Below are 26,399 nucleotides of genomic sequence, written 5' to 3'. Positions count from 1 at the left end.
TTAACTGTTTAGTCAAATAATTGTAGTTTAATAGTCAATGTAGGAAGAGAATGTTGCCAGAGCTTGTTGTAGACCAATCAAAATATATATATGTATTTTTTTTTTTCATGAAGAAAAGGAAGAAAAGCTAAGAACAGAACAGCTGGAAACATGGGACTCAGTGTCCTGGCTTCCCCGTTACTGCAGTCAGTTACGACTGTAGTCTGTCAGCTCAGCATTTTTTAGGAGACTCAGATAGTTCTAATGAGTACTGAAGCTGGAGGCCTGAAAGGGTAAGAAATTTAACTGTATTATAAATATTGACATTTCATCTTTGTATCTTGTATAAATAGATATATGTATATATATAATTAGGTTGGAATGATATCCAGTTTAATATACTGTCAAGTATCGGTGTGTTCTAGGACATTATTTATTTTTTTAAGGATTTAGTTTAAATGTGCTTGAGAACTGAATTGGATTTACTCAGATTAGAAATTTTCCTAGTGCTTGGATTTGTTTCCTTGATTTAAAAAAACAAAGTTACTGTAGTCACTGTCCAACCTCTGTGTTTCTTCCTTTCTGAGAGCATTCAAGCAATAAAATATTGCTCACATCAGTGCTCTCAGTAAACAAATTTTAAGTTTCCATGCTTGACTATTCGCACTGGAAGTGGGACTCTGCATTGTGTATTGGTATTGCTTGACACAGTGGCAGAACAGCGTTCCCCAATGCCACAGCCAGAACCTGGCACAGAAGCAATTAAATGTGCCCTTCATAGCTAGGAGACCTAAGGAGGGTGCACTATCTTTGTGTGAATATGATGAGAGAAAAATTGCATTCAGACTAAGGTCCCAGCCAATAAATCTTAGAGCAGCCTAAGTTTTCTTGGAATGATGCCTCAAATGGAATGAGGCAAAGTACAAGTGGCTCAGAAAAGAGGAAGAAAAAAAATAAAAAGCTCAATGTTTTTCTGATTCTCTTCATCTACTTCTTCAGCGTAAGTTGCTAGTCCTTTCAAAGACAGATTTAAGGCCTTAGGGCTTTTGATAAAGTCCTAGAGATTTTAAGTGTTAACACTCAATCCACAGGGCAAAAAAAAAAAAAAAAGCCCTATCTCCCTGTTCACATCACACACATTTTTTTAAAGATCAGATATAGTAAATGACTTACTGTTAATCCACAGTGTGTTTAGCAATTAAAAGAATATTTGATATATTCGTATGATGAATACATCCAGTTGAACAGTATTTTCCATGAACTGATAAACCATGAACAAAATTAAAGTGGTTTATTAAAGACATTTTTTTTTCATAAAAGTCTTTTTTTTTTTTTTTTTGGTTTCACTCAGGTTGAGTCTTAACCATTCTGGACTTATGAACTGATTTTTCATTATGTCTATGATGTTTTGAGAACTGTAGCTCTCAATCTGAATAAATTTTTGCAGATATCATGACCACCATTGGTGGCATTGGTAATATTCAATATAGCTCAAGGACCCATCCAAAAATGTACAGCAAAGTTGAGATATTAGAGTATTTCTTAATCCTTTAAGAGGGGGAGGAACTTGCTTTGTGGTATTCTCTCCTCCTTGTGCCTTTTTTGAGAGATTGCAGGGTTTATTTTTTGTCACACTTTGTATCTAGAATGGATGTTGGTTAAGGCTTATGGCCAAAACTGTTCAGTTCTTGGAAGTCAAGACTGTTCCTGAAAGAAGTGCTGATATGACTGTTTCTTGGTGTTTAGCAAAAGACACTTTCTGGCCGATCACATAGCCCCATTTTGCAAACCAGAGCAGAAGTGAAAGACTGCTGCTTGTGCTCATGTCTGAGTTGAGAAGCATCAACAGATCCAGGGAGAGCTTCAGTAATGTATCTATGGGATTGGAGCAGCTCCAGTAATTCCAACTGTGCATTTATTAATGTCAAACAGGGATAAGCCTGAAACTGCATGAGGAAAGTTCTTGACTGAATCAAGGCAACGTCTTTGCTGTTTTTTTGTTGTTCCTCAGCCACCACGAAGGAGATGCATAGGGCCGAGGCTGCTTGGGGTGAGTGGTTAACGCTCATTGTCAGGAACCCCCAAGCACAACAGGTGTGACCATTATCTCACTCCTCCACAGCTTTTCCTAATTTAAGCAAAAACGTGTTGCAAAAATTATGCAGAGAAAAATAATACTTTGTGTGTTTTATTTTAAAGGTAAGATAAATAATAGAATTTTTTATTTTTATTTATTTATTTACTTACTTACTTTGGTATACAACTTTCTGTACATTGGGCCAGATCTAGTAGCTCTGAAATAATATGCAGTGGCATCCTCTTGTTAAATGCTCCTTCTGTTGAACTGGGAGTTGATGCAGATGCCTGTCACTTAAGAATGATATGTGTTTTTGTTAAAGCGCCTCCTAAATGACTATTGTATGCCCTTCTAACAAGGAGCTAGGGGAAAGCCGAAATAACAAGTTCTTCTGTATGTATTGAATTAAATCATGGTTTCTCAGGTAATTTGCAAAGTGATTATTTTTTGGTGATAATGAGGTCGTTAAGTTCTACATTTTTTTTGCATAAAAAGGGTTGGTAATGTAAATTAGTGCAAATCAAGCAATGTAGTACTTTATTATAAGCTCAGTAGAATGTGCCCTGAATTTTGAATAGTGGAAAATGTAGATATTAGCTGCTTAAGCATCAGGTATTCCCACGATTTCTATATGCAATAGCTGGTTTGAGAATTCAGCTTCTCTTATTTTTATAACAATCTCTGAGGTGTGTTGTGTCCTCTGTCGGAATCACCAAAAGCTTAGCTTTTGTACTGACACAATACAAAATTGATTGCACACTGATGCTATGCAAAATAATGTTAAAAATGAAACCTGGCAATCAAAGTGATCCTTGGCAGCTTCCACACTGCTCACTGGTGCCATTCAGTGTCCCAGATATGCTGGAAGTTTGACAAGCTGCAAGAGAGAAGGTTTAATTAGGCCACAGTTAGACTAATTCAACTAATCTAGGAGTTACGCATCAATCCCCCACACAACGCAGAGGGCTATTTTTTCCTCACTCATTCCCACCTACTTGGAGAGGGCTCCCTCTTTCAGAGGTGGCTCCAGGACACTACAGATGGGAGGTTTGAAGGGCTCATGGCATTAGGGCTTTCCTCCTTTGCCTCTGTACCAGCTTTTTGAGGGACATGTCTTTCTCTGACTTGGGTTTCTCTGATGAAGGTTGTAGCTGGATCATGATGGCCCACACGTGTGAAGCAGAGGTGTCTGGCAGCTTAGAGGATGGTCCCTTCTCCACTGCCTTCCCCATAGAGTGATGGAGAGCAGTGACTGTCATTTTCCTGCTCAGCAGGGCAAGGTCCTCTCTTACTATGGCCTGCATTTAAAACTGCGTTAGAGGCTAAGAATCTCAGATCTTCAGGCACAGGATAAACCTGATAAAAATTGTGGTTAGTGTTTTATCTATCACCCATGTGGTCACTTAGAGAAAGAAAACGTAACATATGGGCTATTCTGGTCCACAGCAGGCAGGAGAGATGTGTTGTAGCACCTGTGAAGTAATACTAAGGCAAAGCTATTAGGCAAATTTGTATTAGTTCATTAACCATTTTTCCATTTCTCATTAAAATGGAAAACAAGTGAATCTTTAATGTTTCTCTTCAGAACTTCCTATAGTGAAACAATGTCAGGCTAATGATGTCCTGTGTGCTTGTGAGAGGAGTGTTCTTAGCATCTATTTTGTTTTTCTTTTTTGGATGAATGCATTTAGGAAAGATTTTTTAACTATAACGTGAGCAAAGTATGGGAGTTCAGCTCTTTGGTGGAAGCTCGATGTATATCCATGGATATCAACAGAATACCCAAGCTTCAGCCAGGCAAGGAGCTTGCCTGAACCAATACTGAAGAGTAAGGGATGAGAGCCCTATAAGCAAGTGAAACTCAAGACATATAGCAGGTTTTGCTGTGTACTAAGGAATTTGCTTTCTGCCCTCTCTATATATTTTTTTTTTTATGTTTGGGAACTTTCTTACTTATCCAAAGGGGCTAGTTAAACGCTGTCTTATGTTTATTTTTGTCTTTTAAGGGGTTTGCTAGGGTTTTCAGGGGCAATGAGTGCTTTTGAGTAACAAACTTGATAAGGTAGGTAGAACATAGTAGAATTTGCTGTTATTAGTGCTGTAACACATATGTCACACAACAATAATATATCAGACAACCCATGAGGTGAATTAGAAGTGACACGAAACCAGGGTAAAAATTGAGTGCCAAGAGACTGTACTGTGGATCACAGTAAGGAGAAATAACCAAGTAGAAAATGTCTGAAATGACATGACTGATGAGCTGCAAAGCATTTATAGACTGCTCATCACATAACCAAGTCACCAGTTTAGCTAATGGGGTAATCCTCTGCCTTTGGTAGAAACCGAAACACCAAGTGCACAAAGTGAGAGTGTTCACCAACTCAAAAACATACTGAGCATAGTGTTGGTACACAGCTGTACGAAATGGTAGACTAAAATGTGCTTTAGGTCTGCATGTTTTGTTGTTGTTGTTGTTTGTTTGCTTTTTCCCTTTTTTTTTTCTCTGTTCCTGGTACATCCGTTATGCATCTTATACAAGGACTGCAGCTGTAGGAAGAATGAACAAATTAAGATGCTTGCGTCAATAATTATTTCAAGCCTAGCACTGCTGAACAATGCGCTTTTCTCAAAGAAGCAAAGGTACATATACAGAAGGTTAAAGCGGTGGGCTCAGGCCAATCTGGTTTAAAAGGAACCGAAAGAATACAAAATACATGTTTTTATGTAATTAGCAGCCTAAAGCTTCTTCTCATTGTATAATTTTCATGCTACTAACACATACAACATTTGCTTAAGGAAATGGAATAACAGAACATTTCCTGAAGAGTTCAAGGTCACTAATTTGCTGAATGTTAAATTGTGAAATTCTGTATGCTTCTACTTTTTGATGTGTCTAAAATATGAGATAAGAATGAGTTAACAGAGCTCGATTTGCTCTTGGTAGACACTACCAAGTGTTTTAAATTCACTGTCATTGAAATACATATGCTATGTGAGACCAAAATGTAGACTGTCTGTTGGCTTATCTGCAGACATGGCAGAGGTTGCCGCTAAAACAGCCTCAACATTTGCTGCATTTGGGAGAATGTGTTGTTACCCACAGGTCCCTAACAGTGTTCAAGTGATTAGATCACACAGCAATATTCCAATATGATGTAGAGTTTCTGCTTCTTAGCATGTTGTGCTCTGCTATTAGAGATGCCCTCAGAGAGAACTATTTCTGTATTGCCTATTATGGGTAACATTTTATCCAAGGTTTGTAATATAAAATATAGATATATAAAATAAATTGTTTCAATCTCAGTCTCACTTGGAAGGTTGTCATGAGCCCTAATACTTTCTTAGAGTAGTATGCTGAGCTTTCAGCTATCACAGAACTCAAAACTTGGTTGGATTTTCATACACTTGGTGTTTAATTACAACAATGAATATTACCTCCACAGTCAAATGTTTGAATGTAATATGGTGCAGATAAGTGTAAACTTTCAAAACAATAGAAGCTTCAGGTCCCCAGACTGCTAACAAGTGCCTGTCTAACCGACCTCACACATACATATCTGGGAAGCCCTGTCTGGTCAATATAGAGGTTCTGGTGAAAAGGTTGGGCCTTCCAACAGTACCATTACAGTCTCCGGGCTTGTAAGACTCTCTGATGAGATAATGGTTACACAGGGGGTTTAGTTTCTAGAGACACAACATCATGGGCATCATTCATTTTCTTTTTTTTATACACTTCTCTAGAGCAGTTTTTAAAATCTTGAGCAGTCAAGCCACATGTGCTGTAGTTGTCAGAAGGTATCCTCAGTAAAATATTGAGATAGGAATAAAAGTACTGTCAGCTTAAACCCAATGTAAAAGTGATTCTTTATGGACAGCTGACTTTTATCATTATATGTGAGGAATTCTGTAATTAATAAATAATACAGAAGGATTAATAAGAATTATTTATAAGAAATAATTAATAATTCCTGTCTGTGCTGTACAAACAAACTTGCCAGTGCTCCCTCTGGAAATGTTTATTAGTATAGACATGTCTAATACATCATTAAGGTGATTGATTAAATGGATTATTTATTTATTGGGCAAGAGATGAAGCAGATAAGAATAAAGAGAAACAGAGCAAAAACAGAGAGAAATAGATTTTCTACTGGGAGACATATTAACAAAACAAATGAACATTTTTTGCCAGATAAAATAAGCGTTCATACCATATACTGGAGTGAGTGCATCATGTAGAGCTCGTGGGGCTGAAGGTCAAGGCCAATCTGTTTGCTTCATTTTTCAGTGATCCATTATCTTCTCATGCTTAGCTGGAGTCATTACTACCTCCAAAGAGGAAAACAAAAGGAAAGAGGGAGATGGCAGCAAGAAGAGGTTCTGCAGAGTATCTTAGTTATCATTGTAACGTGTACACACAAACATAATCAAACACAAAGATACTGAATAAGCCAATTAGTTGCTCTAGTAGCAGTGAAGTAATTAAAATGAATAGATGTGTCTACATCGTAAGCTGTAGATAGAATAGGAAGAGAGATGGGCTTTCTTCCCTTTTAACCCCTTTGGCACCAAATAGTCTGGAATTTCTCAGCCTGTTGAGCTTAGCAGAATTCCACTTGATCACTGCTATTGCCCTTGTCATTTGTCTCTCTTTTTTTTTTTTTTAAATTGGGGTCAGTTCTCTATTAGATGAAAAGATACATATTTGTGTACTGAGGAGTCCTTGTGTTCTGCCCATCAAGCTTTCTCTCTACAGCAGTTGATTCCATAGGGGTGGGTTACTATAATTATATCTGCAGATGCTGGATCCAGTTATAACACACAGCAACCAAAGCTGTTGTTTTCCCAGACAAATGCAGAAAAGCTAAAGACCAAAGCCAGCTATTAATCTGGCCTATTAGTACGTGGATAGAATGGCTGATATTGGTATCTCCTCCCAAATTCTCCATTTGTTTCTGGATTCTTTTTCTACAGATTGTGTATATAGAAGTTCCCTCTCCAAAAAGGGCAAACATAGAGCTCTGACCTGAAGAAGAATAGACTGTGCAGCCAAACTACCAACCGCAGAGTGTTAGTTGTATGCTGTTCTGGTGGCAGTAATGCTACATAATAAAATTTGATGGGTCCTTCTTTTAATGCCATGCTTATCCTTCCAGAACTGGTTTTTGTAATTTTTTTTTCTTTTCCCCCTGTAGGCATTGTCCCCTGTTTTGTACTTCCATCTGAAGGTTCTGGTTTCTCTAGTAGGAAGAAATTTTACTGAAAATGTGTATATATGAGGCTGCTATACCAGATACTCCCATTCCCTTAGCAGCACTGGTTAATGTACATATGAAATATTTTTCTGAGCATCTCCATCTATAATCTTGCATACCTAAATTCACTGAAATAGAAATCAAGTCTATGGAGAGTTTTTACTTGCCTTATCATTGTGAAAGGTCTCCCCCACGATTACAGGTTATACGAGCTACAAATTTAAACTCTTCTTTTGTGAAATAATATTTAAATTCCTTGCTTCTGACTCTATGGTTTAAAAAGCATAATGCAGCCAGAAGCGTGAAATATTAAGCATATCCTTTTATGTACTTTGAATTTATGGGGACTTCAAAGACTGCCTCATGTATTGTCTGCTTTGTTTCACTTCAGAAATGACTTGAACTGTGAGCAAAAAAGGAAGTGACAGCATTTTTGGGTGGGCACTTTTAGAGTTGAGCACTTTGCAACTATATGATAGGACTGTCTCTGCTGCCGTGAATGCAAAATTAGCTTGTTGATACGTGCTGCTGCAGACAGAGGAACAGCTGTCGTAATTCTGCTTTATTTATATAAAATCTCTAAGAAGACATTTTCTGGCAGCATGCTAGGAATGAATACAGTATCAAATACAAACTGCCACGTTACTAGAGCTCATTCAGGTGCCAGCTGTGCCATGCAGATACAGGCTCAAGTAGGGGGTCGAAGGCTTTCCAGGAGAGCTGGGAGGTCCCTGCCCTCAGCACCAAGAGGTGCCATCAGATTCCCGGTGCTGCTTGTGGGGCAGTGTGGTGAGGTGTTGCCTCTGCCACCCTTGGGGACAGTGTGGTTGAGGGAGGTCCATGAGTCTCCCTGAGTGGGTTTTAAAAGGGAGAGGTTTCCTTACCTTGGCCTTGTGTGTGTGTGGGGGGGGGATCTTCCTTTACTTGCTCAGATGTAAATATATCTTCTAAACTCATGCTTTCTAGTTTTTTTTCTTTTTTTTTCCATAGAGAAGAAGTTAGTGAACTCAACTGAGAATAGGAAATTGTGGCAGAAGACGGGAATGCGGCCCTGGGGTCACAAGGGGAAGCACAGAGAAGTTAAACACATCTTTTTGAGGGAAAAGGTGATGATTTTTTAGAAATCTGTGAGATGTGCTAGGGATGTGAGAACAGGTAAGTGACACTGAGCTGGGTAACACAGCCAGGGAAGGCTGCTCGTGGGAACTGTGCCCTTTCCCCATCTTGCTCCTATTTTTTGTCACTCTGTACAAGCTGGGGAAGCAGGTTTCTGGTGTTAGTCCTCCCTTGCCCTCCTCACTTCACTTAAGTGATCTTTTTGAGGTGTTTACTTACACTCAAAAAAAATATCTTGTGCTTCAAGCATTCAAACTTTTCAGTGTGGTGTTGGGGGTGTTTATTCAGTTTCTGTGCAGGCAGATGCATTAAAGATGAAATGATGTGACTCTGAATTTCAGGCAGAAGGGCTGGGAGGAGACGCAGCTAATTTAACGTGGTGGATGATTGATGCCTGTGTGTCAATTTCTATTAACCTTCTTTTGAAATCCTTGACGCAAGCTTGCTTTTCCCCCACCCTTACAGCAAATATAAATAGACAACAAAACAGTCCTTTCCCTTTAATTCCCAATACTCAGAAGCAGTTAAGCAAACTCTGTTATTATGGAGTGTCCTCCACAGGCTGGTGAAAAAAAAACAGCTTCTGGTGGTGTTCTTACCACTTTAAGACAATCAGGATGCTGTAACAGAGCTACCCACTTACAGTTAAAATGTATGAAGTACAAAAAAGGAAAAGTCACCTGCTAGTAGATCTTAAAAACATTGCTCAAAAACCTACTCATTCCTTATTAGAAAATCATTCACTGAGAGCAAGAGACCTAAATATAATTTGTTGAGGTTTAGCTATAAAAGCCATGTTTAAAAGGAAACAGAGTTGAGAGTCTGAATGCACGGCACTGTTATTCAGAAGTAGCTTTAGAGCGGAGAGTTTCAACGGGAAGGTGCTGTTCAGTTGGACGCAAATCAGCAAACATTCAGCTGAAGTGTGAATAAACAGAGCGTGCATGAGGCGCGGTGCTGCCTGCAGAGGCGAAATGCAAGAAGAAAGAAAGAGAATCTCCAAACGTTCGCATCAGCCTTAGAGGACAGCGCGAGCAGCAGGATTTGCAACCGATTTGCAGACGCACTCTCTTCAGGCAGGGAGAGCGCTCATTAAATGCAAGATGCTTCGGGGGCTCGTGCACGCACGCGGAGCCATGGGCTTGCGAGCCTGACGTATCAGATAAAGTCAGCGGTTACCACACCGACGGTGTAGCAGCTGCATAATAAATGATGGAGAGAATCATGTTAGGCATGCCCACCTAACCGAACTTGAATCATGCGAAAGGGGAGCTGCTGGAATTCAAATAGACTTTCTGGTTCCCAGCAGTCGGCAGTAATAGAATGCTTTCAGGAAGATGACAGATGCAGGGAAAAGATGCTGTTTTGCACTATCTTGATTTGTTACGGCAGCCAACTTATTGGCACGATGGAGTGACAAGAAAAGCAGCTGGCATGGAAGGTAGGATTATCAAAGCTCCTGCATCATTATGAATGTAATTAGAAAGTGACCATGACAAAGCATATGTTATAATGAGCTGCAGCTGATGGCAGAGGATTTGTTGCTGAGGTCTTGAAACTCCGTGAGCAGCGTTCCTTTGGCAAAATGGATTTTGCAGTTTCATTTGTGCTTGTGTTACCTTGTTTCTTTCTTTTATGCTCGCCTCGGAGCTCAGAGAGTCCCTTGCCTGAACGAGAGTGTTATGCTAGGATGAGGTTGAAGAATAAAGTCTCTTCCAAGTCTGTGAAGCCTCAGGTAGATAGAAGCAAACAAATGTGAAGCACAGCCCTGGCAAAGGCTCTGTATGATTTACTAGCAAGCTCCGATTGATGTATTGGCATATTCAGGAATACCACAGAAATGAAGATGCATGTATTGAATGTTTTGATATAATGAAAAGATATTACTACAGGTTTCTGCTTTATAGTTATTCTGACAGGTTTTATTCCCCATCAATTTTTAGCTCTTGACATTTATTCGGTTGTTCGGTATTATATAAAGAAAATACATCAATATCTCCTGCAGGGCTTTTCAACAACTCCGGCATCTGTTTCAGCTATTGAACTGTATTCACGTTTTGCCAACTTGATGTCTACCCAGCTGGTCCATCATTTCTCGCTTGATTACTGCTCTTAATTTCTCTGTATCAGCTTGTTTCAGATAAGATTTTGAAAGCTGTTAATGAGAAATGACAGTAAATGCTAAATTATTAAGAACTGGCATATTGTCTTATTTTTGAAACATCAAAGAGTATTTTTGCATGCATTTTATTAAATTCATAGTCTCTCTTTGCAGTGAGGTTTTCATATAGTCATTACATTTCAGCCATGAATACTTTAAACCAGAGGAGTCATAAACTTTTCATTGACTCTTTTAAGAAAGTTTGAGATCATTTAGAGGTGCTTACTTTGGTCTAAGCATCATTTTTAATACATGTTCCTTCCTTCCACCTGTTTCACCCCCTGCTCTGCAGCCAACCCCCCTGTCATGCAACTCCCTCTGTGTCACGGTGAGCAATCATTAAGGGTGTTTCAATATATTGGAATATATTTTATCACCACTAGGGTGAAACTGCTCGGCAGTCCTGGTACAGGTGATGTGAACAGGTTTAAAAGAGACGTGAGCTGCGTCCAACTGGGCTGGTCGGAGTCTGAGAAGGAAAAGTGCTGCTCAGGGAGAGTAAGGCAGAGGCTTGTTTTCCTTCCCCTCCGGAGGCACGACAGCCATTCCAACACTGCGTGACAGCCCCCAGGATACCGTCACTGCCTTGGATTATTTTACAGTACAACGGGCTTTCTCTAGACTCCTGTCTTGATTAGGTATATCTTTTCTTTTTCCAAGATGATATTCAAAAAATTCTCTTGTCATACTGGGTATTCACTTTTCTAACTTTATTTTAAATTACTTTGGCTCTAAGCTATGCAGTCTTGTCAAAAGAGGATCAGGCTATTAAACACTAAATGTTGCTGGCTAGAGCTATAACAGTTTTAAAAAGATAGATGTTTCTAGACACACGGCAGTGAATTAGCCTTTTAAAAAGTTTGAAGAGAAAGATCAGTAAAACTACCATACTGTTAGGAAATTTGAGCATTTTTCTGCTTTGATCGCCTCTGGGAGGCATTTGAAATTATTTTATAACTGCTGGGAGGGGACAAGTACGTATTAATGGACAAAATCTCTATCGGGTTTGTATAATCACAAATAGTTCGGTAATTTTGATGATAAAATCTGCTGTTGTGCTATTTCAGAGAAGTTCTGCTAGTTTTAAAGGTAATTTGTCCTTTCTGTGATTATCCAACTGTAGAGAGAATAACTCATACAAGCAGCTTAAATGCCATTCACCTTTTCAGGGTAGCAGTAAAACTGTTCTATAATGCATGTGTTTGTTACATTTATACTTCTGAAGCTGCTGGTTGCTCTTTATCACAAGACTGCTGCCTGGCTAGTATCAGACGGTAGTCATTTACAATAATATTTTGCGTGTGATGGCAATATCATCATTGCATGCCATTTGTGGCCACCATCCAGCTGAAAAGTGATCTTATAGTTTGCTTATGTTTTGTCAATAGTAGTTGATTTTAGCTTTTTATCTCGCTGATAAATTAAGAAGACACTAGATGGAGCTAGCTCTTGATTATAAATAGATATACAGTAATACAGGGCTGTATCATGAGCAAGCCCATGTATGTAATGATTATTATAAAATATAGCAATAAAAAAGAAGCAGAGCTTGGAGTTGGACCTTGAAAATTAAATTCTAGATCTGGTGGGATTAAAGGAAACAACTTCACCATTCTTTTTCCTTTGTTATTTTGCATCAAAGATGATAAAATAAGGGCATCTATTCAATAAAGATGGCTGGGAAACAAAAGAAAGGAAATTAAGGATGAAAAGGAGAGAGAAGCAGCAGTAGGAGCCAACAGATGTTTCCACTGCAGATACCTGCAGAAATCTAATTGCGTATCTGTCTTATATCAGTCTGTTGCATGTGAATTTTCTGTCTTCCTAACCTATGAATCCCTATTTTCATTCTGTCTTCCTGACTTGAATTATTTAGCTGACAACTGTCACTTTATAGCTAGCTATAGGACCGATGTTTTAAAATCATATCTTGAAAGGGTGATCTAAAAGGTGTGCCAGGGTATAGGAAACTGCCGCTCACATGCTGGTTAGCCTTAATTAAGATATATGCAAAGAGTTGATTATTGATAGGAGTGTAAAAGTGGGTTATTTGCACTCCTTCACATCATTTTGGTCATTTAACCTCAGCATAAGATAGGAATTTTGTAATCCTCAACAGTGTGATAGCACAAGAAAAATACATTCTTCTCCCTATAGATTTGGGGATATACCGCGTATATTAATTCAACAAAGAAGGGAGAGAAATCAGGACATACGCTGGCTGAACAAAACTGAGCAAAAGAATTAAAAATTGGAAATAAATAAATATGATAGGAGTACAGGAAAAGTGACAGTCCAAAACAGGGATCAAGAATGTCAGCTGGAGCAGTCTGGTAGAGCATGGTAGTTTTGATGAATGTCTGAAAAGTGAAGCATTTGCAAGTTCAGTCGATGTCTAGTTCATAGTGCAGTAAAAGGGAATTGGGGTTGTGAGATACCCAAGCCAGTGAGGAAAGCTTGCCCACGGTGGGAATAACAGATGCTTGACACTTCAGAAATACTGAAATTAAGTGGACTGGAGGTTAGCTTTTTTGGACATTGTCCACAGAAATTAGAAATTTTAGTATTGACATGTGAGTTGGAGTGGTCCAGAAAAGATGACAGTGCTAGAGAAAACCAGGTTGTGGGGCCTATTGCTTATTGCAGGACTCTTGCAAGAAAACTGCGGTGCTTGGTCAACCTGAAGGGAGCTTCTGGTTCTGAGCTGCATGGCTGATGCAGCGCAGGTCTATGCGGAGGTATGCTGGAGATGAAGCTTACTGTTTGACAGGATGACAGAGTACTTTATTCAGGTTAGGCTATTTTTTTAAATCATTTTTATAAATAGTCTTAAGCAGAAAAATGACTTTCGAAATGTGTTAAGGTGTCATTACATTCATATCTGTTTCCTGTTCAGTTTTGTTCCCTCCAAAACCTTGTATTCTGAATAAGCTCATCATGAGCATCATCTCAAATGCTGTAAATCTTCATTCTGACAATAGGATCACATTTGTAGTGAAACTACTCTTTGACTTTCTGTGTGCTGTTTAGCTGCTGTTTCACTTTAGAAGGAACCCCTGTTCCTTCTAAAAAAAAAAAATGTTTTAGAAATACATTAGTAGGAAGAGTCTGGCCATTTCAGGCAGCGATCATGAGAAGCTAAGCCAAGAGAGGAAGAGATGTGATCCTCTTTCTCTCTTTCATTAAAATCTAATTACATACTGGAGCATGGAGGAGAGTGGCAGGAGGAAAAATGACAAGTGAGGAATGGAGGGGCCTCAGGTGTTCCAAAATGAAGCCCTGAGAGACAAGAAAAACAGTCACTTGATGAATGGGACATCATCACCTTGCAAAACACACATGAGGAATGTCACATGAGAGAGTCAAGCTTGTCTTTGGTCCAAGAGATATTACTGTGTGGTTTTGCTGTGCCAAGCAGCTTTCCACAAAGAGATGATGTCGCTGATCAAAATTTATTAATAAATTAAATTTGGAAGGACAGAAAGAACTATTATTGTCCTTACATAGCCAGAGCTCAAACTTTTTTTTTCTTTTTTAATTATTGTTGCTGTTTTTGTTTTTGAGTAGCTAACAGGATTAAAATTGCTAACAATTTGTTTTTACTGTTTTTGCTGAAAAATATCCCAGACTGGAGTTATTTATTTCACTGAGGAGTAAACCACTTATTTGTGAAATCATGTAGTTTAACCTTCATAGGAAGTGTTGAGGCTCCTGGAAGCTGTCTGCAGTAAGTAAGTACCATGTTTGGTTTCCACATGGTGCTGGAAAGACTCATCCACCTGAATGAACTAGGTCAGTAAGGACATCCAGAGAAAAGTGTGAGGATTTTTTAAAGGCTGGTATTTTCTTGCTCCCTCTTCTCTTTTCAGTGAAGTCATGAGGTACTCAAAGCAGAAAACTACTGTATTTGAACTGGAAATAGCATGAAAGCTTTCAGTTTGCTTCTTTGCTGTCCGTCTTAGTGGGTGGATATATTTACTCGTAAACTACGAGCAGGCTTGCAGCTCCTCACTCGCTGTTAGTGCCACTAGCTCCAAAATGTCCAAATGACATGCTACAGACCTGGGGTTGCGAAGGAAGCCTTGGTGAAGTACTTGCAGAAATGTCCTGAGCTGACAGATCAGGTCCAGTCATGGAAAGGTGGAAGGTGTCATCAAAAAAGAGGATTCTAGTGGAAACTGGGAAAACAACAAGTAGTCATAGGTTTGTTTGGATCTTTATGATCTGAATATCTACGCATGAGAATAAACCTGTTGAGTGTATCTGTTCATAAAATTCAAAGCAGAACCTTCCACATGCACTACTGTACTTAAGTTTCTGTTATCTTTAGACTAGACCTTGGTGAGAAGACTAAGAGAAGCCTAGGCTTTTAGTGCTTGTCATTTGTATCCCTCAGTTTCCTAGCTTGGTGTTTTACATTGCAACCACTGTTCTTTACAAAGTCTTTCTTTTGTTTGCATATCCCTAAAGACATTGCACATAGCTGCAACCAGTACTTTACTTGCTTGATGATACAGAAACACAAGATGCTGAAATGGGCCAAGAGAAGCTTTTGCTTTGGGCCAGTGCTTACAAAAACCCTTCTTCCTTTTCTTTTTTTTCCCCTTCTTTCTTCCTTTCCTTCACTTACTCCTTCCATCCCCATGACTTATCACAGCTGGGGAAAGAAAATGGTAGATGGAAAAAGGGCAAAATATGAACAAAAACAAAACTACCTAGAGCTGTTTTCTTAATCTAGTATCTTGTTTCACTTCCTCCTCTTCCTATGACCTTCTGAGGCTTAGGAATAAAAAGCATGTAGAACGTCTTTTATGGGGTCAGCTTGCTTTAGCATTCACTCCCGATCACTTCTATTGATCTGTTTCCTTGAAACTTAAAAGCCACACTAAATAAAACCACCACATATTGCCTTCTGTAGACTTTCTTTTTATGAGCAGCCTGTTATTTTTATGTAGCCTTTATGCAGGTCACATACATTTTCGCGGTAGATAATGCAAACAAAGATATTGAGAAAAGATTGAGCATCTCCTTTTATTTTCTAGGAAAACTACTTTCATACTCACATGGTATGCTTATATTTAATACATTTTTCTTTTATTACAAAGGAATGTAATTACCATTTATAATGGGAACATCTCTATAATTTGATACTAGTATTTGCAAATGGTTCTTCATAAATATTCCCTTTTCCTCACTCTTTCAAAGGGCAAGCTAGAATAGTATTTTTCACCTGTTTGTCTAAATGAAGGGTTTCCTCAAGGACACTGACTTTTCACTGTGCAGGTCTAGACTGATTTTTGTTGACTGTTGGCCCAGTATGAGATAAGGACTGCCAGGACTAAAAAATGTAATCTGTTGTCTTTAATTATGATTGCAGGCTCTGAATCCTGACTGAATCAGATTAGATAGCGAGGCAGAAAAGTTGTAAATATCTGTGTGGATGTGGAAAATGTTATGCTGTTGATATATTTCCAAGCCATAATGGGTGGAATCTTTTAGGATGGGCACTGGTGAAATAGTTTTGGTGCAATTCAAGGAGTCAGTGATGGAAGACAAATGTTTGAATTTCTAAATGCTATCCTGTTTTTACAGGTTTAGTGCCTGTAATGATCCTCAAATTAATAGTTTAATTATTGATTTCTCATTTTTCAGTGGTCTTGATGTAGACTACTGAAAAACACAACGGATTTTTATCTTCTGGATTTGGCATTTAGTAAAACATTAAAAAAGGAAAAAAGAAAGAAAATGAATCCCCAGCCCAGCTGATCCTGTGATTAAATCTTTGTATCCATGTGTCTCTTCAGATATGCCTTCAGAAGCTGAGAATAAAAAGCGTCTCACAGATGTTGGTAAATCCCAGTAGCTAGTGATGTTTATTCCCAGGTTCTGTTTAGTTTCAAAACTTCCGAACTAATGAGGACCTTGTTAGTGGCTAGTTAGTATGCTAGGGTCGGGCGAAGGAGCTGGTGTAAGAGAGGTAGAAAACCCCAAAGCTCTTCCTAGTTGTGACCCTCAGAATGCAGGTCAGATGATACATTTCTTTCAGAGAAGCTCTGCTTTTATTTCTGTTCTTTTAGCAAACTAACATATTTTATTTAGTTATTTCTGATTGTCGGTTGTAGAACCTAATCCTATACTTCCTTAGGGGCACGGTTTGTTACGCTGTATGTGACTTCCTTTTCATTTTCAGAATTTGCCAATGTTAAGGCGGATAAGAAATGTCCTGTTATTATAGGTAAATAGTATATGCTATAGAGCAATGGTTAGGATTATATTTTGGGCTACAAGCAACTGAATTTTGCAGAAGGCTTAGTTATTCAGAATGGAACTGGAGTGACTTGGACAACCCTCTGGATAAACCATATCCTAGTCAGCTGTGTTGGGTAATCACATAGTTTTATATAAAGCTGCCTAAGCCTAGGAAACAGAACACTTACTAATGTATTATTATGTAATGCAAGTATTTTACTATTTATTGTGTGAAAAGGTATATGGTGCTTCACAAAGCATAGAGGAAAGTGATTTCTTTGCCCCAGGGAACTACATATAATTAGCATGAAGAGTCTGATTTGTGTTCTAAAAAATAAACACAGAATTCAGCCTGCAAACCTAGCTGGCTAGCTGTGAAGCTGTACCCTAAGCAGAAATGAGATTGCATTTTGTTGTCTTCTTGTTATTGAGACATAACTTTAGGATTCTAGACTGGCTGCTCAAGATAATTGTATTGCAGAGACATACCATCCATTGGTAATTTAAGAATTCCACAGAAATACCAAGCACTAATATTAATTGTTATGATTTCTTTGCGAGCCTTCAGTATGTCCTTGGAAATCTTTCACAGTCTGTACTGCAATAGGAAACTCAATACTGAAAGAGAGAGAATATGAACCAGTCTGCTGCATGGGGGAATGGAAAGGTGTCATATTTTAGAATGAACTAACTCTGTTGTTGCTTTCTGCAGCATGTTGGTATCTCCAGGTCAGGATGTACTAGTTTTCACCTGAGTATACAAGCATGTCAGAATGGCTGTATTTGTTATTATAATTTAAGAGAGGAAAAAATCCAGGTATGTCATTTGTGCTGCAGCAGTTTTCTGGTTTAACACCTTGCCTCAGGATTTGTAGAAACAGAAAAACAACAACAACAACAAAAAAAAAAAACCCCACACAATAAAACTATTGAGGAGAGATGAATCAATGCTGAAATTGACAATTTTATTTTCTTCTCTGGGATTTATTTGGTCCCAACCCTGTGTGAATTTAGAGGAAAAAGAAACTTATATTGGTACTCATGAATGGACCTGTATTGACGAGCTGGAAGAGCATTGTAAGCATCACATTGGTGAGATCTAGCCTCCCTGAAGTCAGCACTCCTCTGGATATGCAGCAGGAAAACACTGGGGAGAGGTTTTGGGGATTGCAATGGCTGTTTTCTAAGGGACAGGATGTCTAAAGTGAACTTTCGAAATTTTCAGGGGGTAGTGACTTAATATCCATCATTTGCTGGGATAACTGGTATTAGAACAGACCAATGTAGATCACAGCTCACACTTGGTTTTGTTTTTCTTTTTAAGTAGCAAAATAAAACTACTTTTTCTCTCTGCTTTCATCAGAGTAATTCAAGAGGTGCTGGTCCTGAACTTGCTTTAGAAAGCTAGGTGGAAATGCATCATGAAAAGGGCATTAAGTCTGCCAGTGTACATAGTATGCACATAACCTAAGAACAGGGTCATGAAGAATGATGTTTGGGGAACACCATCACTGGCAATTTTTTGTGTACAAGGAAAGGTTGCATGTATGAGAATATTTCATAGGTTGTTTTCCTAACATACAACTGTAACCTGAGGAAGAACAGCTAGCACTTGAGTGCAGAAAATACAATTTATTTTCTTAAAGCAAAACAACAACAACAATGGAGAGTGTTTGTAGCATTTTACAATGCGAGTTGCACAAGCATTATCTGCTGCTTTTAATAGAGTTTAAAATATTAAGAGCAAGATTGTTTCATCCTTTGGAGATAATTACTAAAGAGCAAATATACCAAGGTTTCAGATTGCAAAGGTTTTTAAAGAACAGGGTGTGTTGGGTTGCTAGTGGATGGGAAGAAGAGCAAGGTATCATTTTGCACGGTGCTGAAAGGTGTGTATCATAATCTGATTTTTAAGATGGTGTTCTGTTTCCAGCACTGCTAGCGTGATCCAAATCTGAAAAAAAGTTAAGTAGAAGCTTTATCCAATAATAGTATTTTTTGTGAAATAAAAGTTGGTAGTGCAGAGAGTGAGTGGAGGTGAGGTACAAGGGCCTGTGCAGAGTTTCCCTAGGTTCAGGAGCCCTGTCAGAAAACCCAGCAGGAGCTCTGTGCGAATGAGAGCTCCAGACAAACTTGCTTAAACTTGAAGAAAGATTTAGTTCACGAGATAAGTAAAAGGTCAGAGGATATTATGTGCAAAGAGTGTTACCTTGGGACTTTTTCATCTTATTCATTACTGAATCCAAGGCTATGACTTGGAATTAAAAAGCTTTATTTCCCACTGTCAGCTCTCTGAGCTTCAGACATTAATAGTCTGACAGTACCAGGTTGCTTTCTTCCTGGGATTCCTATTCCAGGATCTTACGGAAAAATGGCAAGAGCCTTATTTCAGTTGTTGGGAGAGCACACCTTGGAAAGAAGGCAGAACCCAACACCAGTTAAACTAGAGCTGTTGTAGACCACCATGGAAGGTATAAGGCTAGAACTGTTCATCTAGGGACTGAGACAGATTGTGTTATATATTTGTTTTTTATTCATTTATATTTGCTTTTCATTTATTTATTGTTCTTCGGATTGTTCAGCAGTCCAGTAGTGGTTTAGACCGACTTGTTCTCAAATCTGTGTGGTGGATGTTGTATGTGGCTTGCCTATGTGTAAGTCAGAGGATGGGTTTTCTTGGACATCTCTCCTACCTTCAGTGAAATGGAACTGGGAAGGAGTCTGTAAACTGATTAAAGGTGACTGGGCTCATATCTTCTTCCATTGCTTCTGAAAGCCAGTAGAAGATTATTTATGAAAGCCTGGCAGTACTTTTTCTCCTTGTAACCAAAGAAATTAAATTACCCCACCCTATTACTGGAATGAAGGATTAATATTTGCTGCAGACGTGTTCTCAGATGAGATCTGGGATGTTTCGTTGTGCATTCTGGTTTGATACTTAGCACCTGTAAGTCATTTATCTTGCTGTTTACATTTGCAAGTACCCTGGAATAGTCCAGTTCCTTGTGGTAAGTAACGAGCTTCATAGCTCAAGATCAGCGTAATAGGTATGCAGTAAGTTATAATGGAACTTGAAATTTCAGTAAAGGAAAGCTCATGTATATAATTTTATTAATCACATTCTTCTGTTAGCATAGTTTCCTAAATCCTGACATTTTCAGTGAGATGTTCTTGATGCTGTACTTTTGCCAGAATCCAGAAGTGAACAGTTTATTCTTGTTATTATTTTTGCTGCTACTATTTCAGAGATAGAGCTTTAAATATCTACTTAAGTTGGAACAGGTTTCTACTTAAGTTGGAACAGGTTTGAAGCACTAAGAGATTCCTTTTGCTGTCATAAGAAGTGTGCGTGTGGGGTGGGGCTAAGACACCTAAAATAAGGGTTTTTTTAAATCACTTTTTGTAATCATTGCTTGACAACCTTTGAGTCCACTAATAACAGTACTTAGGAACAGAAAAGTTATAGCTGGAAACCTGGCCTAAGGAACATATCAAAGCGGTCTATTTCTGTGTATTTTTAGAAAACAGCTGCCTCTCTATGTGTTTCCTATGGTGCTCAGCATGGTGCTCTCATGGTACATGTACTCAGCTCAGAGCAAGAAAATGAAGATCCAAGCCCTCAAAGACTTGCTCCCTCATAATCCTATTTACAGCCATTTAACATCAGGTCTGAAGTTTAATATTGAAGTAAATGTTGTTAATACTGGAAAGTAAACAGCATGACAGTGACTTGAGCTTTTTGCCTCAGGAGAGTAGATAGGAGACAGAAAAATCTTGAATAAAATAATTAGAAGAATTAATTGTTCCATTTTTATCTACTTGGGTATTTTATTTTGTGCTTCTGAATACAGAATATGCCGCTCCAGCGGAGCAGTCCTCGGAATTCTGATTTTATTATGCTGGGAAGTGCTGCATTCATATATTTAGAGAGGTGAACTGAGAAACAGCATTGACAGGAAACTATTCCCCCATGCATATGATTGCCAAAAACTTGACAGATAACTATATGAAGCTCTCCTGCATCCAATTCTTAATGGTTGTACCTTGCAGCATATATCATTTGAAATCATTGCTCTCTCTTCAGATCTTTTGGGGAACATAAAATATTTTGGGGGTTTAGAGGAAGAACTCCCAAGTCCACCCTAAGTTTCGTCTCGAGCTGAAACTACCACATGATTAATTAATTACAGTAAGATTTTGTGACTTTTTTTTTAACTTCAAAAAGCAATTGCAAGTTATCTAGAGTATATAGATATAAGCCCAGTGGATGAGGCAGGTATCTCTTTGAATGCATGTCTCCTCTATGCCAACATTAATAAATGATTCCAAGGCACACTGACGGTGCAGAGCTCAGAAGTGCGCATGTGTGTCTGTGTGCTCCACAGAAAAGATGGCACAAGGGAGGTCAAATTGCTTTGTTACTACTCGTGCTTCTACATCTAAACTTCTTGAGTCAGGTACAGGTGGAACGTGAAACAGCTCTCCAGAAATGATAAGCTATTCTTTCCACTGAATTGTAGATTGCCCACATCCCTGAAACCTGTTTAGGCCCTGCTTTATTTACTGAGCTTTTCTTTGTCATTTCTTCATCCCTTTGCCATCATTCATTTACCATGCTCAGTGTTACAACAACTCAGATTGTGTTTAAAATAACTGACAAACTGAAAACAAGGAATACTTTCCTTTTAGGGCTTGTCTAACGTTGTTGTCAAAAGTCCCATGGTATTTGTAAAATGTCCAAATTAAATCCATTTTTTTTTTTTGGTTTTGGTTTGTTTTTGGTTTTTTTTGATATAAGTGTGTTGTTACTTCTTTTTCGTACTCAATACTTAACATTCTTAAAGTAAAACTGCATATCTTCTTGACTCTTTCATATTACGGTCTTTTCATTTCTCATTTTACTTTGTAATGTTTGCTAGACTTTCCTCACATTTCTTCTCTCTTATTTTCTTTCTGTTCTGTATCTTATGATGTCTGTAGGTAGTATTCAAGATTGAAGGTGCCAGTTAATACCTATGTAATATTAAACACATACCATTTTTCAGAGATGTTAAAGAAAGTGTTAGACTGTTGAAGCTCTCGGATAAAGGCTAAAGTGGCATACATATTTTATGTATCACATCAACTGCTTTACATGCCACTGTCATCCTGCCTGAAGTTGTGCAACGTTAGTCTCAAGCCATGCAAAGCAAACAGACAGGACAGGTATGTTGCTTGCCACTTTGAACTGTGTGTATCACATTGACTCTTCTGTCAGATACACTTAAGCTGCAAAATAGCTGGTGGGTGAGAATTAGCCACACACTAAATGTGCTGTTCACCTCCCAGTCACATTCAATAGCGGTGGTAATATTTACTATTGTATAACATTGACCAGTTTCTACAGCCTGCCCACTGTTATTACTATGATTGTTATAAATGAGTCATTCTGTGGCTCTTGCACCTGTTTTGGATTGGGGTCCTCTAGGTTGCATCCTGTTCCCCCTCATCATTACCACTACTTGTGACAATTGCTGACATCATGCCTAGAATTACCCCTGCAGGTGGGCTTGCTCCAGCAGACAGCTCTGTCTCAACGTATTATTTGGCCCTTCAGTGGTATTTAGCTTAATGTTGAGCTTACATGCCTTTTTTTCGAGCACATACAGGTATTTGTGAATGTGCTTTGAAGATACAAATTAGAAAAAGGTAGGGAGGAGGAAAAAGAAAAAGGCTGTTACCTTTGGATTTAGTATCCCTAAGGCCTTTATTTTTTTCCACATTTGGATGATACTTTTTTCTGCTTCCTCAGTGCAGATATTTTTAGTACAACTGGTGGAATCTGTGGGTCATTGTGGCATATTTTCTGAGCTTAATCTTTTGTTACTTATGCTAATGATACTTGTGACTCTGTGGGTTTCTGCTTCATTTTGGCATATCGCCAGTCTTGCAGCAGAAGCCAAAGGTGAATTTATTCGTTCTATTTAAGATGTTCTTAAAAAGCACATTTTCCTTTTCCAGTGATGTAACCCAAAGAACTCTGTAGATGAGTTGACGAAGCCTGTCTCTGTCATGTGACAGGAACATCTATTTATAGCCTCAGATTTATTCTCTTCACCATCTGATTAAATTTTAGAAAGCTTGACTAGATTGTCCAGAACAGTAGAAATCTGTTTTATTTTACTTTTTCCTATAGAAATGTTCAATTTTGGGCAACTGGGATAAGGAAGTAGTGATTACCAACAACGTGTATGTGTTCCCTCTCCTAATGAAGTAATCGTATGTCATTGCAGTGGAGTCTCACTTCTGAAGAACTTCAGGTGGTTTGCAAAATGACTGAATTTTGAGCTTAACAGTTCCAAGATGGATAAGTACATTATTACTCCTATTCCAGAAATGAGAATATCACAGGGAGGTTTAGGGAGCCTGTGGTCACAGAAGCAATCCATGGCAGAAAGAGGAATGAGGATTTTTGACTGATTCTGTATCTTTATCTCCTTCTGAAATACTATGCTAAAAAGGGAGAAGAATAAGATTTGAAAAATCCTCTGCTGCTTCCTGTGTCTATTTCCTATTCTTCTGATGACTCTGTGAGCACAAACAAGCTATAGTCTTATTAAACTTTTCAGCTCTTGCCTGTGCTTAAGTTTCATTAACGTTGTAAAATGTAGCTCATATTCGCCAAGTTTAGCTGCAGTTTATTTTCTTCATCTCCAGTCTTCTAAGTAATGCAGTGAGACTTGCCATGTTCTTGCAAGATAAAGCTAAGCAAAAACAAGGGCATTGTTAGGGTTTAGCTTTTACTCCAGCTTCTGCATCTTCTGAACTAAAGGATTTGTTCAGTTCAGTCTGCTAAACAAAACCTTCCAATCGGATCTTTTGTTAGAGCTCTACACATCATACTCTGGCTTTTGAAGAACAGTTCAATGTTTCCATCTTGGTAGGATAGAAACCTTCATCCTTTGTCCTTTGAAGATGAAGTGTATCCATGCATAGCCATGTTTTCTGTTTTCTCTCAGTCTCAAATCTGTAGGTCAACTTCAGAAGAATTCAGAAAGAAAGAAAGTGAGATTTTATTGGTGTCCCAACAAAAGCATCCCTCCTTAGTGTACTTCTGAACCTGGGGTTTCCCGTGGTTTCTGTCACTGAAAGCAGGGAGAAACGGCTCCTATTCGTCTTCTGCTCAGAGCAGCAGGGGAGCAGATGTTAGGAGCAACGGTACTATGCATCTGCAAGAATGTCAGTGTAGCTACCAGAAAAGATTTCTGGCTCACCATGTTTTTGACTGCTTTAGGGCACAACTACAGAGTGCCATGAAGAGAGCCTCGCCAACTTCAGATGAGCCAAATCTGGACCGGGAAGCTGGTTAGCTATGTTGTACTGGGGAGACGGTGACATTCTCAAATCTGCTGACTCCTACAATGAGCTGGATCCTGAGATTTTGTCAGGTGATCAAAAGAAAACAGAAAAAAAAATCCCCCCAAAATCCTGTGGAAAATTCATCAAAACATACATACATACAAATGTCTATATATTTATACCCACAGAGACAGATATTGCCAAACAGCTATGTTCATAGTACTATCTCTGTAAACACTGAGATCATTTTCAGATTTTAATATAGTTTAAGTGCATAAAAAAACTTAAGAGGAACACTTTCCGAATTAGGAAGTTGGTGATCAAGTAGGAGACTCTATTAAATATGATCTCCAATGCAATGTATTTTTCTTAATTTCCACTGCTGCCTTTAAACTGAAAACAAAAGTGACTCCTAAGTTCACTTTCTTCCAAATTGGCAACATTCACAAATGCAGGAACAGAACTGAATGTGTTTATGACAGTCATGATAATTATGGAATACAAGATTAACCTAGCTAGGGAAGATAAATATCTTGGTATTCGCTGCAATGATAAACTGACTCTGGAATGCATCCTGACACAGTGGCAGGTGAAATTTGATTTTTCTAGCTATACATAGCTCACAACAGGCTGCTGTAATATTTGTTGAATCAAAATGCCCTGAAAATCTCATGTTATCTTTGTAGCATGGGTAGTTATTCTTTTATATTGTTTTATGAGAAAAGTCTGTAGCTTTAATGATGGAAATAGGTAAAAGTCTTTGAAAGATGCTTAAAATGGGAGACTAGCTTAAGCTGTAGAAAATGTTTTCTATATCAGATGTGAATTAGATCTTTTTCAAAGTTTATATATCACAGATCTGTCTGTGTAATGAAATTTCATTGGTATTGTATAGCATGCCCTTTTTTAGTAAAAATAAGTAAGATTCTCTAAGGATATAAGATCATATTTGTCTGAGCTGTGACTGACTTCTGTAAAACCAGCTTAAATCTATATAGTTTGTGAAGAAAAATGCAGTTATCTTTTCCCCAAATTATGGAGACAAGAAAGATATCATGGTTGTGGTGAAGTTGGAATGGTTACCAAATATTGGCTTGTCCAATTTTTTATGTTACTGAAGTACTGCTGATAACTGTTGTCTAGAATTTTCCAGTGCCATCATCTGTACATGTGGAGGAGTTTTACAGTGACATTAATTCCTTCATTAACTAACATTCTTTCAGTGGAAGTCAAAATGGGGGGATGTCTCCAATGATTTCAGTTAATGTTGGAATCCATGGGTCACATTTTCAGCATCCAGTTCATGAGTGTTTGCAGTGACTCATTTGTGTTGAAACTTTGTTCTGTCATGCACTCTTCTTTTTCCTTACAAGTTAAGAGATAGAGCACAGATTTGCAGCTAAAGCACAAGAATGGGAGCAGCTCTCTATTTTTCCTGAGCTCTGCCATTCATTTGCAGCTGCTTCACAGAGTTTAGGGCCCAGCCTGACCATTAGATTATCATGCCTGACCTCCAGTAAACTACAGACAATTACATTTCACTTAGCTATCCCCTTGCTTGACCCAATAACTTCTGTTTGGCTAAGGTGCAGCTTTCAGAAAGACACCCACGAAGACGACAGCAAATGCAGAATGTATTGTTACTTGTGGCAGTTCTATTGCACTGACTAATTACATCTCCCAGACAAATACGTGTCCTGTGGTTGAAAGCTTGTCTCAGTCTTTCAAATCTATCAGCTGGTCCACTCTGCTATCTGTCATTGCAAAACTTCCCAGTCTTACTTTTTAGCATGACTTTGCTTCATCCATTCATTGCTTTTCTCCTTTTTTTTCTAGCTTCTAGAAACTTGGCCAGCTGTTGTGCTGGCTGAGGAGTGTGTGTGCCATGCTCTAGAACAGCATTTTGGTGTGATGTCTTCTTCTCCATGGGTTTGCTTCCAAAGGACTTCACTCCTTCACATGTGAAATTCCTTGGTTTCCATTGCTTTTCAGCATATTGCCTCTCCTCCTCCCCTTGTATTCACTGTGTCACTTTGTAGTGAACAGTGCCTCGTATCGTTTCTTCAGGTGTACATACATATAGTGCTCTGCTGCTCTTGAACTTGTTCTGGTGATGGCATGTCAACACTTCCAATTATAATAATATTAAAGTTCTGGCATTTGATACACACTTTGGTAACTGGCACTTAACAATAATTTTTCATATAGAAATCATAACCTGCTA

General features: G+C 38.5%; 1 protein-coding gene across 7 annotated transcripts in view; it reads left to right on the top strand.

Annotated features, from left to right (window-relative positions):
- The first annotated feature begins 9,771 nt into the window (after positions 1 to 9,771).
- The window catches only part of DMD (dystrophin), a 1,078,552-nt gene continuing 1,061,924 nt past the window's right edge, over positions 9,772 to 26,399 (top strand). For all 7 annotated transcript variants that reach the window (XM_088521823.1, XM_088521851.1, XM_088521829.1 and 4 more), the window contains exon 1: positions 9,772 to 9,868. In XM_088521823.1, the coding sequence (XP_088377949.1) occupies positions 9,772 to 9,868 (97 nt within the window). The remainder of the gene's footprint in view (positions 9,869 to 26,399) is intronic.

This window comes from Tinamus guttatus, unplaced genomic scaffold (genome assembly GCF_059628265.1).
Source record: "Tinamus guttatus ecotype Peru unplaced genomic scaffold, ASM5962826v1 Tinamus_guttatus_pri_ptg000008l, whole genome shotgun sequence".
In the NCBI taxonomy this organism is placed as follows: domain Eukaryota; kingdom Metazoa; phylum Chordata; class Aves; order Tinamiformes; family Tinamidae; genus Tinamus; species Tinamus guttatus.
Note: the sequence above shows the minus strand (reverse complement) of the source record. Positions and strands in the feature narration are given on the sequence as shown.